Raw genomic sequence first — 19201 nt, forward strand, 5'->3', positions numbered from 1 at the left:
AAAGTCCCCACCCACTGTTAGCAGAGCTTGCCAAGCATTCTATTTTTCTGATCATGAGGCTGCCTTTTCAAGCAGATTCTCCCCTTGTATTTGCAGAGAACTTGGCTGGGCCAGGGCCATATCCCACGGTTGCAGGTCAGAAGCTAATGGCTCCCTATGGGTTGTGATTTTAGTCACTCGCTGCTCCAGCCAAACAAGCTAAAAGACCACAGAAAACAGATCTTTTGTTATGTTATTGTTTTTAGAAATCTGGGATGAAGAAAGAAGAGTAAGTTCCCAACCAAAGCAAAGCCTATCCTTAGGAACATACATGCACACACACAGGTCAATTAAAGTATTTTTGATGAACGATTAATGGGGCTTTCCGACAACCTGGCAAAATAACAGCTGAAGGGGTTTTAGCATAGCCTTAAGATTCATAACAACGATTAATCTCCTTATGTTATCATTTTACCAAAATAATTAATAGAGAAGCAGAAAGGGGCTTTCCTTAGGGGGTTTCTGAAACCCCTTAAGGGTCTAATAACTGTATCCATTCTTAAGTTTATAGTGCTTAAACTTAAGTAGCATAATAGATAAATAGCAACCTTATATTTATGCCACTGTATATCTTACTACATTTAGGAGACAGAAGCTGTATGGGGAAGAAGAATAATGATTTATTCAATTTAATCATTTACTTAATTTATCTGGTGCTCTGAACGCCTGGGGAAAATATAGCTTAAAATAAAATTTTAATCAGCACTCATCAGAGCAAATTGTAATGGCCTGCTAACAAAATTTTCCAAACATGGTAAGTACTGTGATGGCAGAACTGTGTCACATCACTAATGTGGCCTGGCACATGGCTGACGCTCCACAGCTATCTATCAAGGACTGTCTTCCTGGGGCTCCTTCCAGTCTACCACTTTGATGATGATGATGATGTTGGCAGTGCTATATACTTGCTTCCAAACAATGCTACAAGGTAGAAACTACTGCCCTTATTTTACAGGTGAGGGAAATGAGGGTTAGTGGTGCTCTGTGACATGCCCAGGTCACAGTGCTGGAAGTAGTAGAGCCAGGATTTGAACTGAGGGCTCCCTGCTTCTGGAGTCTGAATTGTTAATCACTGTTTTAGACTGCCTGCCTATAGCCAGTGTGGGTTTAGAGGTGGTAAACTTGAATTCTTGCCAAAGTGAAGAGGAAGAGTCCTTCCAGTTATTTCAGCACCGTTTTGGGGAAGTGTGTAGCAAGAAGGAAGTGTTTCTATTTCACTCCACACTTCAGTGAAGGTCGTATTCTTGATAATGTAGCCTTTTAGGAACTCATCGTTGGTGATTCTAAAATGACTCTAAAATTTATGTGTAAGTTCCTTTTTGGGAAGGAGGGGCAGAACATATTTTTCAACAGATACTTTGTTATAAAATGGAAACGAGGTTCCCAGAGTAGTTCATAAAAGCCAATTTAACTCGTAATTAAAATACGGTGTATCTGCAGCAATAAACTAATAATTAAACCAGATGGAAAAAGGAACCATTCAGTAAGATATAATTTATAAAATTAAGTTTAGTGCTCAAGGACATGCAGACTTAATGAAGATAAATATTTTTTTTAAATCTGGGGGAAACTTCTGGATGCTTTTATAAAATGTTTTATTAGAAACAGGTCAAGCGGGCCCTTTAATTCCAATTTCTCTTCAAAACCTGGCTTTCCTGTTCTTTGTATCGTAGACGCAGGTGATATTACAAGGCACTCTCATACTTGACATTATCGAGATTGATTTGATGCACATTTAGAACACAAGATGGAGGGAGATAAAAGGGAAGGAGGAGGGAAGCGCTCCCAGTGGGCACTGGGTGGGGCTGGGTGGCGAGTGGGGATGAGAGGAGGCAGCAGCAGAGTGGATATGTGCTCTGAGATGAGGAATCATATCCATGAGCTCCACGTGGGGTCAAGGGCAGGAGGGAAGGACAGGGTGGCACAGCCTCTTGAGGAAGAAACATGGCTGCTTGGGGGACAAGTCAGGGGTGTCTGTGTGTGTACGCCACAGTGCCCATGGGATTGTGTGTCCTTATGGTTCACTGGTCATTTGTTCAATATATCAAGCACCGTCTTGGTCCCTAGCAGTGTCCTCACAGACAAATCCAGGTCCTCAAGGACCTTACATTTTTTGTGGGGAAAAGAGACGATAAACAAGCAACACATATACAAAAACAAAATGATAGCAATAAAATAAAATAATAGACAGTGGTCACATCCAGGATAGACTTAACAAGGCACTAAGAGAGTAAATAACAGGGGCTCTAAACTGGAAAGGACATCTCTCAAAGGAAATGAGATGAAAGTCAATGTACACAGCATGAGAAGGAGCTAGAAGACAAGCATCACATGGAGGAAGTAGCAAGATTGCAGGGTCTGGGGAAGGAAGGACAGAACCTGGTGTGTCCTAAGAATTGGAGGGAGCTGGAGTGACTGAAGTTCAGGACTTCAGAGGGAGAGAGGGATGTGATGATTGGAAAAGGGGAGGCAGGCACGGTCCAGGATGACTGAGGGCCACGCTGAGGAGTTACAATTTAATTCTCAGTGCAAGGGGAGCCACTGGGGTTTTTCAGGAAGGGAATGACAGGGCAGAGGAGCTTGCATAGAAATGGTTCTGGCTCCTGGGAGGAGAACGAATTGGAGGTCAAGGGTGAGTGTGCTCACCATGCAGCTTGTGTCTTTCTGTCCTTTGTTATGGGCACTGCACAGACTAGGAAATAAGACTGTCACTTGCCATCTGGCATTTTACAGCTGGAAGGACACTCAGAGACTGTGAGTAATGTGGTGTTGAGACTTGATTTCACGGAGCAATAGAAAACAAAAATGGAGGACTCACAGAGTATTGCAACTTCCTATTAGGCTAAAGAAAGTAAAATCTCAGCTACTATCACTTCATAGGAGAAAATATATTTTAAAGCCAAAAATATAAAGACATAATCTCAGGGGAAAAAATGGTTTTATAGGAAATGCCACACCTTCCTTATATTTTTTACATTTTGCATTGGAATCAATGAAAACCTCATTAACAGATTGGGTACAAATCCACAGTTCAGTATTCAGAACATCAGAATTTAGGAACCATCGATCCCACCCTTCTACCCCCTTTCACAGATGAGAATAGGTGAGTTTTAGGAGGCATGTGGCTTTCCCAGGGTAATGAGGTACATTCGGGGCAGGGAGCCTAGGCTTCAGTCTCCCGACTCCACGTTAATTCTTGTTCCATTGCATCATCATGATGTATATCTCAGCTTGCTTCTTCTACTTTGCCAAGGTTCAGATACTGTACGTCTATACCTGTGTTGTGTGGTGTAGGAGTACACCCGCCATTTTTCACTTCTCTGCCAATATTTCTAAGGGCTAAGATACCTATCAAGGAACAAGTATCCAGCAAAACAGCGCTCAGCCCAGAGCCCAACAAAACAGAATCCCTTTTTTTTAAGAGTAAGCTGCGTCTCACCTGATTTTTAGGTAGGCTGCAACTCCAAACACCAGCAGCACCACGGCAATGACTGTCACGGTAATGGCGGCAATGCTGCCTGTGAAGGAGGAAGGGCACAGAAAAGAAGATACATGAGGATACGGGGCATCATGTGACTTTGGCGTGCATAGTATCCACCTTCTGCCTGATCCCATCTTTTCTCTGAAAGGGGGAAAAGCTACTTCAGATCATTCTGCATGACATTCACAGCTAGAATAAAACCCAGGATTTTAATTCTGTTACCAAAACACTTTTTATGCAGGTGAAATTGGGTAAATGGTCAATATTTATCAAGACTTTTTGGCTGGCCTGGAATTTAGAGAGGAGTACTTAGTCATATTTTGATTATCTTTTTAAGAATGACATCAATCTGTTGTTGTTGCTGCTGTTGTTTGCAGGGGTAGTGGGTTTTAGATTTCTTGATGTCCTATTTTCTTCTTTTATGGGCTCTGCCTCATCTTTCTATTACTTGTGAAATATTGAGAGACTTCGGATGTTTTATTCAAGGGTCAGTGCAAAGTAATGTTTTTTTCGGTTTTTTCATAAAAATATTGGCAGTATCCACTTCAAAAGGGTCGTCTTGGTAGGAAATGCACTAATTTTAATGAGGCAATCAAGTCAAAGCATTTTAAAACATTCCTCTGTGGGAAATATGTTCAGTTTTCATTCTTGAATAGTAAACTTGGTTTTATAGAGACTAAAGTGAAGTTTGATATATAGAATAAGGTCAGGTCTGATAGGTAACACTATTTTTTGTTTGTAGAAATATCTTGGTGCAATATAAAGTCACGCGAGTATTTTATTCTGTAGTTTGAAATCTGGTTCCAAAAGCAACTATTAATGGGCAGTTTAAAAAAACTCTTTGAGCATGTACCCTTGTAAGAATAACCACACCTCCTCCAAATACTACTTTGAAGCACAACATGCTTTTTGTGTGAGCTTTGCATTAATAATGAATATACTTTAGTTTCATTTCACCTTAAAAATGGCAAGAATCAACTGGGCTCTTGTCCCCTAATACTTAAAGTGAGTTTTCGGCACTAAAGCTGGTGTTAGGGACCCCATTTACTCTTTTAGGCAACTGGGAAATTATTTACTAGTACTTCAACAAATGAATGGGACTCTTAAACACACTGCAAAGAGCACCAGAGATGTGGAGTCTGAATATGTGGATTCGAGTGTGGTTCAACCATTAGTAGCTGTGTGACCATGAACTATTTACTTAACCCTGACGACTCTTATACTACTTACCTGCTGAGACAGAGGAATAAGAGTGTTCTATCCATCTTGCATGATTTTAAGGGGATTAAATGAGATGCCAGGTGTACCAATCTAAAGAGCTATGCAAATATATGATCCTGGACCAATTCTCATCTCTTGTGTACTAGGTCTCAAAAGTGATGAATCTCCCCCATATTTTTGGAGATTTATCACTGTAGATTATTTTAGTATCTCTTCTTTTATTTATTTATTTTTGTCTGCTGGTATGAACGGCTCCTGTTACTGTTCGTTTTATTAGCCTTCCCACCAAAAGAATTGTAGCACAGTTAAGAAGCAAATCAGTCCACTTGTTAATTCTTTAGTAACTTCTAAAAAGCTCTGGATGAAAGAATGCTACATCAGACATCCATGATCCTGCTGGTTATAATTTCTAAAAGAGAGACCAAAAAAAATCATTGCTAACATTAAGACTAAGACCAGAGCTTGTCATGTCTGCGAAGACTGATCATATTCAACCGTTTCAGAGCTTACAAGCTTCTGAACACTCACAGATCCATTTCTTTGCTCCTGGAATCATTTTGAGCCAGATTAATATAATTATCAGAATAATTATCTTTTCCTTTTTACTATTGTAAAGACAGAATTATGGCACTGAATGCTCAAATGTGCAGACTGGGTCAAGCAGAGAAAGTCCGAGGTCAGTTCCCCTTATGGAAAACCTCCACTCCTACTTTGAAAGGCTCCTCTTGGCTTGTTGGCCTCTAAACTGTGTTGAAATTAGAACAATTCAAAGTTCACTGAAGCCTTGTAATAGCTCTTTTAAAAGCTTATGAAAGGAGGGTTATAACCATAGGGTAAGGTGATGGGAGTATTTTAAGATTCAAAAAGATACAGTCATTGCAATTAAGAGCAGTGTAAAAAACTGACCTTTTAATTTAATTTCTCCTTTTAAAAAATGGAAGAAAAGAATGAATATAGCTGATTTTTTTGCAAGACTCTTCTTTCTTGCTCCAGGGATAGTTTAATATAGGAAATCACAGGTTTGGCCTTTTTTCAAAGATTCTTCTCTAACTTTAAGCAGTTGGGTCCCCTCCAACTTTGTGATTTACTGAATTTATTTATATACCACCTCTTTCTAAAGATAAATCAGGCAGGTTCTCCAACTAAAGTGTGATCTTTTTTTTTTTTTTTATTGTAAGTGATAGAGTGACCACTTCTCCTCCATATGATGGGTGGCTCTCTAGCTCCAAGTGTACCCCCAGTCTTCAAATGGGGCTCTTCCATGTCACTCTTCCATGTCCACAGAAGATAGCCTATATGACCAGAGCTGGAATTAGCCAGTTATTTTCCTCCTGATGGGCCCTTGAGGGCAGCTGGGCAAAGGGGCACTTCTAAGAGTTTGTACAGCCCAATATAAGGCCAAATGGTATAAGATAAAACAGATAGTAATGAAATATTTGAACCACTGTATTAACTATTCTGTTACCCACTGGCTTTTCTCAGTGGATGCCAGCCATGGGAACAAGAGTCCTCCAAAAGCAGAAAACCTTTATCTGGCCCTAAGCCTAGGAGATCTTGTATCCTGAGCTTGCTGTTACCTCCACAGCAGTGGCTGCTTTCAGAAGCAGCTGGTAACCATCAGCCCTGGGAAGTTCCACACCTGAGGGCATCACAGTTTGAGAACATGAAGGGGTTGCTGAGCCCATGTTAGCACAACTTTATAGGGTGACTGAAAAGGCTTTATTTCCTCCTTGTGAAAACAAATGCCATTTCCCCCTGAGTTCTGTTTAAACTAAACTGGAATTCCCCTCCTCCTCCTCCTCTTACATTTTTCAATATGAGGAAGGGACAGAAAAAATGAGGAAGCTGTGGCTGGGGGGCAGGGGAGCCTCTGGCTTATGAGGAAGGTGTGGGACACTGACGGGCAGTCCACTGGGAGTGGAGACATGGGGAAGGTGGCTGGCGTTTCATTTCTTCCTCATTGGGATTTGTGAGTTAGAGACTGGGTGTGACTCATGTTATAAAGCCCTGGAATGGGCAGAAATTAAGAACTGAAGGAAACTTACCTATATATTTTATAATCCCAGATACAAGAATATTCCACTGTGCTAGCACGTTTCACTCTACCAACATGTTCTGCCTATCCAGAGGGCTGGTGAAGGCCTGTGAACCAAAACCTCTTTGAATTTTGGGCCTCCCTGAAGTCTGGAATTCCTCAGGGTTGCATTTTGCCACTTTTTTTAATGGCCCAGGACCAGAATAAATGGGCTAAAGAATAACCATAGCTACCATTTGCAGATGATTACTTTGGGCTGAGACTATGCACAAAACTGTACAGCTATCATCTTATTTAATTCTCTTTACAAGGTGGGCAGAATTATTCCCATTTTATAGATGAGGAAGTTAAGGCTCAGAGAGATTAAGGTTTTACATGTGGTAAATGATTGAACTATCATTTGGACCCAGTACTATTTAATCCTGGTTTTGCATTTTTAATCATTAACTTTTCTTAGCCTGGCCAGCTCCTATTCTTCTTCACTATCTAGCTAAATATCAACTCTTCTGAGCCGTTTTCCCTGACACCCCTGGGTAAAATTACAGTGTTGCTCTGTGTTCTCAGATCTCAGCATCAATTTCTTTCAAGCATTCTGTATTATGTTTATGTGCTTCCCTAGGTCATTTCTATTCAGGGCCATCTTGCATCTCTTCCCATTTCTTTGTGCACTGTTAGCTTAAGGCACCATCTTTGGCCCACAGTGGGTACTTAACTCATGTATTTAATGTTGAATAAACAAATATACTTTTAGCTTAAAAAAGATTACCAGAAATTTTTTTTTTACCCTAATCATTGTCCTAAAAAAGTTTCCACACAGCTGACTCACCACCTATTCACCTTGGAATCACCTGCTCCAGTTCTTACCTGAGTACCTACTCCTATGATTACATCTATGATCCCACCTCCCCAGCCCCCTGCCCTTCTCACTGTGCACTTGAAAGTCCCCATCAGTGACCAAGGTGGTTAGTTGGAGGAGAGTTCTTTTAGGAATGAATTAGTCCATTCTCATGCTGCTAACAAAGGCATACTCAAGATGGTAATTTATATATAAAAAAAGGTTTAATGGACTCACAGTTCCACATGGCTGGGGAGGCCTCACAATCATGGTGGAAGGTGAAAGGCACGTCTTACATGGTGGCAGGCAAGAGAGCATGGGCAGGGTAACTTCTTTTTATAAAACCATCAGATCTTCACTATCACGAGAACAGCATGGGTAAAACTCACCCCCATGATTCCATTACCTCCCACTGGGTCCCTCCCATGACACATGGGGATTATTACAATTCAAGGTAAGATTTGGGTGGGGACACACAGCCAAACCATACCAAGGAATAATTGTCTAAATAGAGTCAGATAACATCCTGGAAGCAGCCAGAGTAAACTCCTGGTCAGCCTCGTCGGCCACTACTCCACTGCCCTACAACCCTGAGGAAGGAGGCTGCCTTTGGGGGTATTCCTTTCCCTGCTTTAGCTCTGTTCTATACCCTGAGGCAGTCCAGGAATCAACTGTGGCATCATTTAAGAGTCTCTCTCCCCACACTCACACATCCCCATGGTCCCGCACGCCACACACATGGGCCCCTTTTCTTGATCACACACTCAGAAGGGGTTCTGTTCATGTCCAAGCCTCCTGCCTCTCACTTGACCAAAAGGGTCCTTCTATATTCCTGGGCTTAGCAATATTCTCAAACCTCAAATGTTCCTCTAGGGACTCTTCTCATTGAGGGATTTTCTTTTTATTTCACTTTAAACATGAAATAAACATTTTATTTGAGCTCTTTGGAAGAAATATTAATATTCACCAATTGTATCCAAAATGTAAATATTAGGACATGATGGGATGAACCCAAACAACCTCTGAAGAAAGAACTTTGCTGGGCTCTTTAAAGAAGTTGTTGTTACTCTGAGAGAGCTGGGGGTGGAGGAGGTGATGGTGGAAAGTTTCCAGAGGTGAAAAAGAGGTGAGTGTCTCACTGCTATCCATAGATGACTCCTGAGCTACATTCTCCTTGAAAATTCACCAGTCAGCTTATTTAGAAGGTGCGTGTAAATACCTGACCAAGTTCCTGAGTATGTGTGCATGCCTCTGATCTATTTTGAGAAGAGTCTTTAACAAACCTCTTGACTGTTTTTCAATATTCTTGCTCTTTTCTTTCCAATTCCTGGTCCAGAGATTAGGTAAGAATTGGAGAAGAGGAGCAGGTGGCCACTTCAGGGTGTGCGGCAGCTCCTTCAGTCAAGGTCACCAAGAGGAAAGGAACATTTTGTCTCAGAGGAATTCTTTCTCTTTAAAAGCATGTGTCTGTGGATGTGCTGGAGGAGGGAAGTGGGCGACTGGCGAGGGCTTGACAGTTAGAACTCTGTGTGTGCCGAATCTCTATTTATTATGCTAGGCTCTTCATTCTCACAGCAAGAGCATCAGATCATGTCTCCTTCCTCCAAAGAACAACAGTAATAGCAAGAGAAATCAGCGACAACAAAAATAATAGCAACTAACACTTTCCTGTTACTTACTGTGTGCCAGGGACTGTTCTATGAGCTTCACTTATTTCAGTTCATTTAATCCTCATGAGAAAGTAGGTATTCTTGTTATCTCCATTTTACAGTTGGGGAAACTGAGTCACAGAGATGCTAAGGACCCAAAGCCACAGAACTGCTAAGTAGAAGAACTGGGATACAAGCACAGGTTCGAGAGTCCATGTGTTACCCACTAGGCTCTCCTGCCACCCTGGGCTCTAGTACTAAATCCTCAACTGTTTTTAAATAAAACCTACAGCTCTGGTACATCCTCTGTCTGCTTTCTGTTAGCTGGCCAGGAATCAGGGCCTGCCTTAGGCTGTGTGATGGCTTGGGTCCTCTTGCACATACTGGTGAAGGAAGAATGAAGCTCAATAATTCAAGTTAATTGGGAAGAGGGCTAGTTAGAAGCAGACAACAGTTCTAGAACAGCAACTTTAGATCGTTCAGGTCATTGGTTTCTAGTGTGTGCTGTGGTGCAAAATAACTGCTCAGAATCCTGCCAAATGCTGTTCATTTCAGTGTGTTAAATAACCCAGGGTACATGGTAACTGCAATTTGCTTCTAGTGGGGTGGTAGTGGGAGTGGGGTGTAGTTTGTGAGATGGAGAGAAAGTGAGAAAAGAAAACCTTAGTTCTTAGACACTGCAACCTAGGTAGATCTTAATTTTACCATTATTGGAAGTCTCTTTGTCTTCTGGCCTTGTCTGCTTGGATTTCATGCCCATTCTTCTTTCCATTCCACCCCATGCCAGGGGAAGCACATCTTGTCTCCTCCCTCTTACCCCAAATCCACCCTACAAGCCTCTCCTGAATGAGCTCCATGGGCTCACCTTAAGCCAGGACAGTGTGGGGTGTAGAGACCCAATAGGCAGGGACCCTGAGGTTTCACCACTCCATGGCGGAGACAAGTGTCAGGCCCCGGGAACCATTCTGGGGTGTGCAGGATTGGATGGGATAGGCAGGCAGGGAGGTAACAGAGGTGAGTAGTGCCAGCCTCTGTATTTCTGCCTGTGGGTGGAATGGTGCCTAAGGTGGGTGGGCCTGTAAAGTCTGGAGCAGTCTTGGAAAGAGTTGGGAATGAAGCTGTTCTCTGATGGATGGGGAAGGAGTTGGACAGACAGCAATGGAGGATCGAGGCAGGAACCACCTCGGAGGAGGGCAGACACCCAATATTTATGGGCTTGAAGGGTTTGCACTGGGCTTGAAGACAGAGCACCTTGACTGGTGTTCTTAACTAAAAAATGGGCTAATCCCTGTCCTCTCCACCTCATAGAGCTACTGGGAAGATCAAATGCTTTGTAAATTAGCATGAACAAAGGGGGCTGTTGAGATCTTTGTAGAGGCCAGTGTCTTCATTTTATGGATTAGGAGACTGAAATGCTGCAGGACTGACTAAGTGACAAAACGAGGACCACAGGCTATATAAGAAGGCGTAATGGAAATTAAGGAGATCATGTAAATGGTTGAGTACTCAGGACCAAATCAAAAAAACTCTGAAAGCTGGGGATCATGGTGTTTGGGCCTGATAGTTTGGGGAGCAGGGACCATGGAAGTGCTTTGGGAATAAGGATGCACCTTTTATGCAAAATCCTTCTCAAGTCCAACCTTCTCTTGGAACTCATTCCCGATGACAGTCACTATCCTGAGTCCTCTTTTTCTAGACATTTGCTGTTTTATTTTGTATGGGACAATTTAGTAAATTTGTTTTAGTAGGTAACTGATACTGCCATATGTAGCTGTGGGTGGTTATGCATATTATACATATAAGACATAGATGTATGAAATACACTGTAATACTAGTGGCTTTATGAGAATACGTTCTGCCTACTCTCTAGACTGAAAGTCTCTTAAAGCCAGGTATACCACATTATACTTTATTATTTGTCTAGGCCCAAAGTAAGTGATTCACAAAATAACTCTGATTTCTTCTGAAGCACAGCTATTTTTTAAAAACCTGAACTTTATTAGTAGTTATGTTGCAAAAAGAAAGCATCTTTCTAAGGAAAACAGCTTGCATAAAAGTATGCTACAGAAGTATTTTTAATTAACACAACCTAAGCTTGTCTCTGTAAATTAGTAAATTAGTCCTTTTCCCCATTACTCCTCTCTCAAAATCTTTACATCATTAAGTTACCAGTCATTTGTTTACACAGAGTGGCAGAGGTAAACTTTATAAAAATTAGCCAAGTATTATCACGGCTGGAATGTTTTACCTCATGTTTATACTCTTATCTACATGCTAGTTAGTGGGCAGAATTGGGATTCAAACTGTGGGGTAGGATCCCAACATCTATATGTTTCTACTTCATGTCATCAGAAGACCTGGTTTAGAGACTGGCTTCACTTTTATCTAAAAGGATGTTACCTACCTAAAGCTTGTAGTTAAAAATGTATACTAGAAATATTAATCTTGGTTGAGATAATAAAATACTTGCACTTGCGCAAGCCCAGTGCTTGTTTCCTCTTCCTTCATTTCTCTCTCATGGGGGCACGTCAGCTGTATTTTAAAGACCTGGGGAGTGCACATTTGCAATTAATGCAAACCAGGCACACATGACGGCACAGTTCTTGGTTACCATGGTTTTAAAGTTTCTTCACTTCACTTAGAATTACAATCTTTTCCCACACGAATGAAGCCTCTTTTCCACTTGGAATTTATTTTAACTGTGTGTTCAGATTGTTCAATCTCAGCTGTCTTTTGACACCTGTAATGTGAACTATACTGGTTTTCTAAGAATAATGAGAGATATTCTTCATTGCCTTTTCTCAAGGCAAAGCAGCTGTCTTCTACCTTAGAACAACCGATTAACACATAGCAACTCCAGCTAAGTGTCTGGGATCAATCCTCTCATTCAGTTGTGCTAATGGTGCTCCCCAGATCAAAAGGAGTGTGCCAGAAATGAGGAACACCAGAGGCCAGGCTGGGGAATCTCAACTCCTAGGTCATCTCTGTGAATGAAGCTTAGAGGGGTGAATATGGTCTGCAGTTAGCATGCCACCGTCTTGCTCAGTAGGTGCCAGCATCTCCATGAACAATGAGAGAGAAGAGCTTTTTGTTGTTGCTGTTGTTACCCTCTCCTCTATCTCTTTAGTATTTCAATGATGAAAACAAGGCATGACCATGGATAAAATACTACTAAAGGGGCTGGGAACAGTGGCTTACGCCTGTAATCCCGGCACTTTGGGAGGCCAAGGCGGGTGGATCACCTGAGGTCAGGAGTTTGAGACCAACCTGGCCAACATGGTGAAACTTTGTACTAAAAATACAATAATTAGCGGGGCGTGGTGGTGGACACCTGTAATTCCACCTATTCAGGAGGCTGAGGCAGGAGAATCGCTTGAACCCAGGAGGTGGAGTTTGCAGTGAGCCGAAATCAAGCCATCACAGTCCAGCCTAGGCGACGAGAGTGAGCGAAATTCAGTCTCAAAGAAAACAAACAAACAAAAAACTAAAGGGAAAAATAAACGAGAAAAGTTTGCATATGTCCTTTGGAAAAATCATCCAGTCTGCTAAGGTGAAGGCTCAGATCCTTGTGGGGTTCACCAACCTTGGCAAGTGAGAGCTTCCACACTGGTATTTTCTTGGTTCAGAGGACATAAGCAAGAAGGAAGAACTTCTAAAAGCCCAGGACAAAGTCCTAACTCTGGTTGCCAAGCAGTGTGCAAGTTTATCTTTTTTAATCACAGAATATGGGCAGGGAACAGAGAGTCATAGTTTCAGGTTACCTATCCTGACACCTTGACCAAGGGCAGTGACATCAATATAAGTACTAGAGTCCCAAGGACTCAGGGACCTCCTAGGAACCACTAGCTAAATTTAGCCTTACTCCATGTCATTAATCAGCAAGGCCATGCAGGAACTTGCTATTTTTTTTTTTTTTTTTGACAGAGTCTCGCTCTGCCACCCAGGCTGGAGTGTGCAGTGGCACAAGCTCCGCCTCCCGGGTTCACACCATTCTCCTGCCTCAGCCTCCGGAGTAACTGGGACTACAGGTGCCTGCTACCACGCCAGGCTAATTTTTGGTATTTTTTAGTAGAGATGGGGTTTCACTGTGTTAGCCAGGATGGTCTTGATCTCCTGACCTCGTGATCTGCCTGTCTCGGCCTCCCAAAGTGCTGGGATTACAGGCGTGAGCCAACGCACCTGGCCAGGAACTTGCTTTTGAATACTGTATTTACCAAGTGTTAATTTCCCCCAGACTCAGGAATTCAAAGTTTTGGAGTTAAAAACGTGGGAAAGAAAAATAATTTCCAACTTTGATGCCAGTTAAGGGAAGAGTACAACTTCTAGGTCTCAACTGTCCAACCTCGGGGGCAGATGGGACCCAGGCTAAATCCTGCAGCTCAGCCTTTTTTCCCCCAACGCCCCAAGATTGCCTTTCTCTTAGCTAGAAATCTTCAGTTGTTTGGACTCTTTAACACTTTTCTTTGGATTTTCCAAGTTTTCTGAAACTGTTATTATTTTAGATGTGAACATAGCTATTTTTCTCCTTTATACTTTTTGGACTATGCTTTTCTGTATTATGCTGTAGGCAGGTACTTAAGTGAACTTTTATTACCTAATATTCACAGTAATAATCACTTTGGGAATCTTAAAGTGTGTTTACAAACATTCTAATTCTTCAAGTTAAGAAAATCAGAGTCTAGAAGAGTCAAAACTCTTGCTGGTTGGTATCCACATTGAGAATTAAGGACCCAACTGTAATAATAATAGCTAACGTTTATGTAGTGCTTACTATGTAAGAGGCACTTTATATACTTGTCTCATTTAACCCTAATAAGAATCCTGTAAAACAGGTACAGTACTATAATTACCCTCACCATATAGATGAGGAAAATGGAACACCTGTGATAAACAAACTTGCTCAATTCTCCCATTTAGCAAATAGCACTGATGAGATTTGAACCAGGCAGTCTGATGCCAAAGCTTGTGCTGTTACTAACATTCTTGCCTTCCTACAGCCTGTCTTTGAAATGACTCCATGATTTCTCCACATGGAAATATGGCAAAGTGTTTTTGATGGCCCACATCCATGGACCTACTGAGATTTTATAATTTTAACATAAATTTGCCTTCATCTTTGAGCCTCTGGTCTACCCCTTGAAGGCCATGAGTCTGACAATAAAAGCATTACACTGTTAAATAAAATATCATCTCTTTTGGCCAATATTTTTCTCTCCTAGGACCTGAGGGGGAACAAAGCATGCTGAGGACAATATTAAGTTAGCATCTATTATATGCACTCCTAATGCAATATTCCTGACTTGACTCTCTGAAATGAGTTTTTTAGAACCTTTCTGATAAAGATGATGGGAGGGTGTTGATCCATTCTCATTTCCCTGCCAAATTATTTTGTAACTAAAAAGGCATGCTTTTTTGAGTTGGAAGATTAGAGTACGGGTTCAGTCAGGGTATGGAATCAAGCATGTCCATATCCTGGCATATTAATGGTATCAGCTGTGTTTATAAGTTAAATCCCACTTTCTCAGTGAAGCATTTCCACAGCCACTTTCATCGTATGCAACTGGTGAAAGCATTTGAAACAGAAAAAGAAAATTGCTCCATAAAGACAAAAACTTTCCAAATGTAATAAAAGGTGACATTGGGACAATTAAAACGTGATAGAGTTATATTGCTACTACATGACAAACAAAATAGATAGTAAATAGCTGATTTTATTACCTTGACATGTATATCTCAAAAGATATTTTGGAAATATTTCAAAACCAGATTAAGATTTAGGTAGTAAAAGTGAGCCAAAGGAGAAATATAAGAAGAAGAGACAATAATTCGGAATAATTTTTACTTAAAATAAAATCTGACAGTTGGAGCCTCTTATGGGAGTTTATCTTGTTTTAGGAAACTTTGAGGTTTAAACTAAGTTTAAAGAATAGGCAAACAACAAGTATATGAAAAAGTGCTCAACACCACTAATCATCAGAGAAATGCAAATCAAAACCACGATGAGATACCATCTCACACCAGTCAGAATGGCTATTATTAAAAAGTTGAAGATAGACACTGGTGAGGTTGCAGAGAAAAGGGAATGCTTATACACTGCTGGTGGAAATTCAAATGAGTTCAGCCACTGTGGAAAGCAGTTTGGAGATTTCTCAAAGAGCTTGAAACAGAATTACCATTTGACCCAGTAATCTCATTATTGAATATATACCCAAAGGAAAATAAATAGTTCCACCATGAAGACACTTGCACATGTATGTTCATCACAGCACTATTCACAATAGCAAAGACATGGAATCTACCTAAATTCCCACCAGTGGTGGATTAGATAAAGAAAATGTGGTATATATACACTACGGAATACTATTCAGCCATAAAAGGAATGAAATCCTGCCCTTTGCGGCAACATGGATGGAGCTGGAGGCCATTAGCCTAAGCAAATTAATGCAGGAACAGAAAACCAAACACTGCATGTTCTGACTTAGGAGGAAGGTAAACCTCGAGTATACGTAGACACAAAGAAGGGAACAACAGACATAGGGACCTAGTTGAGGGTGGAGGGTGGGAGGAGGGTGAGGATAAAAAAAAACTAACTATAGGGCACTATGCTTATCACCTCAGTAACAAAATAATCTGTACAACAAACCCGCATGACACACAATTTACCCATGTAACAGACCCGCACATGTACCCTCCAAAACTGAAATAAAAGTTGGAAAGAAAAAAAAAAAAAGAACTGGGCACAAAAGAAAAAAATATGAGTGAGAGTTTATAACAACCCATAGCGTTGGCAGCCTTGGAGTCTATGGGAAAACCAAAGAAGGGAGTCAGAATGGTGAGAAGAGAGGTGGGGTGGGCTTGGTGTGGGCAGCAGAAAGTCCTTTAGACAGCTACACTGCTTAAAGGCATCCGAGGGGATGTCTTTGCAGACACAGTGAGGATGTTCAATTTTTCTTCATTTTCATTTCAAAGCTCAGGATTAATGAGGCTAACACAATACGTGAATTTATTGTCTAAAGATTGATATTGTCACCAAAAATCATTGATTGATTGATTGATTCATTGGACATTTATTGAAAACCTACACTGAGCCAGAGACACTGTTAGGTGCTGGGAATATATTTGTGAGCCAAAATAGACAAGGACCCACCCTCAGGTACTTTAAAAGCAGTGAAGACAATGAACAAATAAACACAAGAAAAATGTATAATCACATTCTGTGAAGAAGAGATGCGATTGACTTGTGACAATTTGTAACTGGGAGGCCAACACCGGACAGGGGGCTCCATAAGAGACCTTCTGACCAGGTGCTATTTGATCTGAGACCTGAGGAATGAGCTGGAATTAACCAGGTGAAGTGATGGGTTGTGAGAAAGTCCCAGGTAGCGTCTAAGTGAGTCAAGGCCCTAAGTCAAGAGGGAGACACAGGCGCTCATGGAACTGAGAGACAGCCAGTGTGGGTGGTGCAGAGAGCGAGGGGAGGGTTGTGGGATGACACTGGGGTGACAAGTGGAGCCCACATAAAGTGAAGGTGTGTGGACTTCACCCTAAAAGCAGCGGAGTGCCCCCAGGGGCTGAGATGGTGGTGGTAGTAAGGTTATGTGAGCCTTGATCAGGTTTGTGTTTAACTGTCACTCTGGCTGCTGTGTGGACAACAGGGAGTAGGGAGATGGGTGCAGGGGGGGAAATGAGGGGCAGTTGGGAGGCTATTGCGGTGGGATTATGGGAGCTCTGAGATAAAAATGAAGAGAAGTACATGAATTTGAGAGCTATCAAGAGTTCAAAATCAACAGTACTCAGTGACAGAGGGGAGTTAGGGAGTGGGAGAGAGAGAACTGAAAAGATGGTGGTGACACTCACCGTAAGACGACCAGGCCTGGGCATATACAATGATCTAATATTTGTAAAGCTGAGCGTAAGATACCATACTTGTTAGGATTATTGCTTTCTGATACATTCTGGCCATTTTAAAAGAATCTGACCAGTAAATGTTTGCCATTCTTTAACATGGTCTTCTCACACCTATGTTTTTTTTTAATTAAATAATTGTTTTCCCCTTTCACCTATTTTTAATATGTCAGTTAAACATGATGGTCATTAACTTACTACAGTATACATTTTTCGCTTCTGAAATTTTCTAGGTATACTTTTAAAATTATTGTTTCATCTTTTCTACAAGTTGATTCTTTTTTCAAATCTAAGGTTTATGGGTGTCTTGTAGAGCTGAAAGTCCCTTGCAGGTATGGACATAGAGATGTCTAGATGTCTGTGCCTACTTAGTGCCCTTTATTTAAATGTATTTATTGGCATCACTCATACTGGATAAATACTAGGGTTCAGATCAGCAATTTAATGTTCAATGGTCTTCACCAATTTTCACGGTTGTGTGTGCTTCTCTTTATAGTGAAAATAATAGGATAGTGAAAGACCAGTGGACATGTGGATTTTACAGACAAAAGAGAGTATCTACTTTGCAACAAGCACAGTAACTATAATTTTAAAGTTTGCATATGCAAGAACTGATGATGTTTTGAATATTACTTGTTTTGCAATGTCAGTTAATCCCTCAGGCATGTACTGAGCACCAAATTGTTCATAGCACCATTCAATGTTGTTCAGGGAGTCAAACACACACTGTAGTCATAGTTTTCATCCTTGAAGAGATCTGATTTAATAAAACAAAATGACCCAAATTTAACAGATCACGTCTTTCTCTCTTCCTTTAAGAGCCAAACAAAAGCTAAAAAATGAAAATCAATCAAAACTCTTCTTCTGCACAGCCAGTTTTGCATGGCTACTACCACCATCTGCTTCCCCTCCCACTGGGCAGCTCTACCCCTGGGACCCAGCTGGCAACATCTGGCAACTAGCCCATCTAGCTCATTTCTACAGTAATGCTGAAGCCCATCAGTTCTTCCCCAACTCTGTGTTTCTACTAATTCAGGTAGGATGGGCATTGTGAAAGGAACACTTGGCTTTGGGTCTGTCAGGGGAACTGGATTTCAATCCTGGTCTGGTCACTCAAGTGAGAATTTGAGTCAGTCACTTAGTCTCTCTGGACTTGTTTTGTCACCTGTAAAACAGATACTGCTGAGCTCACGCCACTGGAATGTTCTGAGGATCAGATGAGGGCTACCTGTGTCAGTCACTAGCCCAATTCTTGGAACATACATATTCTCAGTATGCCTCATACGACCATGAACCTCATGTCTTCTGTAAAGGATAATTGTAATAAATAATTACCATAGTATGAAAAGCCAAAAGGACCTGAGAGACTGCTTCTCTTGTATTCAGTTTACAACCAAGAGCCTTTTAAGTTAGAGTAGCTAAGTGACGTGCCTACTATCAGTGCATGACAATGACAAACCAGAAAACAGTTATAAACTGGCATACATGGTTCCAAATCTGAACTCCCTGCAACTTGACATACATATTCCCACCAGTTGAATACTTTTAAAATATGATTCTCAATATGTTCTTCCCCTGATCAAAAGACTTTGGTGACTATAAATGGCCTAGAAAGTAAACCAATTGTCTTAGGCTGCTCCCTAGGGTTCTCTAATGCTTGCCCTGAAGTCGTCCTTCCTACATCTACAGTGTCTCCCTCCATGTAGCTTGGGACCCAAACTAGGTTACTCACTATGCCATATGCCATGTGCACACTACATTGTAATGCCATGAGTGAAGTGACTGTATTACTCATGGCTATAACCCTAGTATTTAACCAGATGCCTGGCTCATAGTAGAAGCTCAATAAATATTTGTTGAAGATGGTGGGCATTCTTCAATATGATAAATAAAATAATAACAATGATAATCACACCAGCAGAATAGTAATAACAGTAAACAATAGTAAAGTAGCAACCATAGCCATTGATTGAGCTATTGCTCAATAGCCATATGCTATAAATTTATTATCTTATCTGAACCTTCTAATAACCGCA

General features: G+C 41.2%; 1 protein-coding gene across 2 annotated transcripts in view; it reads right to left on the reverse strand.

Moving 5' to 3' along the window:
- PARM1 (prostate androgen-regulated mucin-like protein 1) overlaps positions 1-19201 on the reverse strand; it is a 116749-nt gene that overhangs the window by 12648 nt on the left and 84900 nt on the right. For both annotated transcript variants that reach the window (XM_003832320.5, XM_014344643.4), the window contains one exon: positions 3479-3557. In XM_003832320.5, coding sequence (XP_003832368.1) covers positions 3479-3557 — 79 coding nt within the window. The remainder of the gene's footprint in view (positions 1-3478; positions 3558-19201) is intronic.

Source organism: Pan paniscus, chromosome 3 (genome assembly GCF_029289425.2).
Source record: "Pan paniscus chromosome 3, NHGRI_mPanPan1-v2.0_pri, whole genome shotgun sequence".
Lineage (NCBI taxonomy): Eukaryota > Metazoa > Chordata > Mammalia > Primates > Hominidae > Pan > Pan paniscus.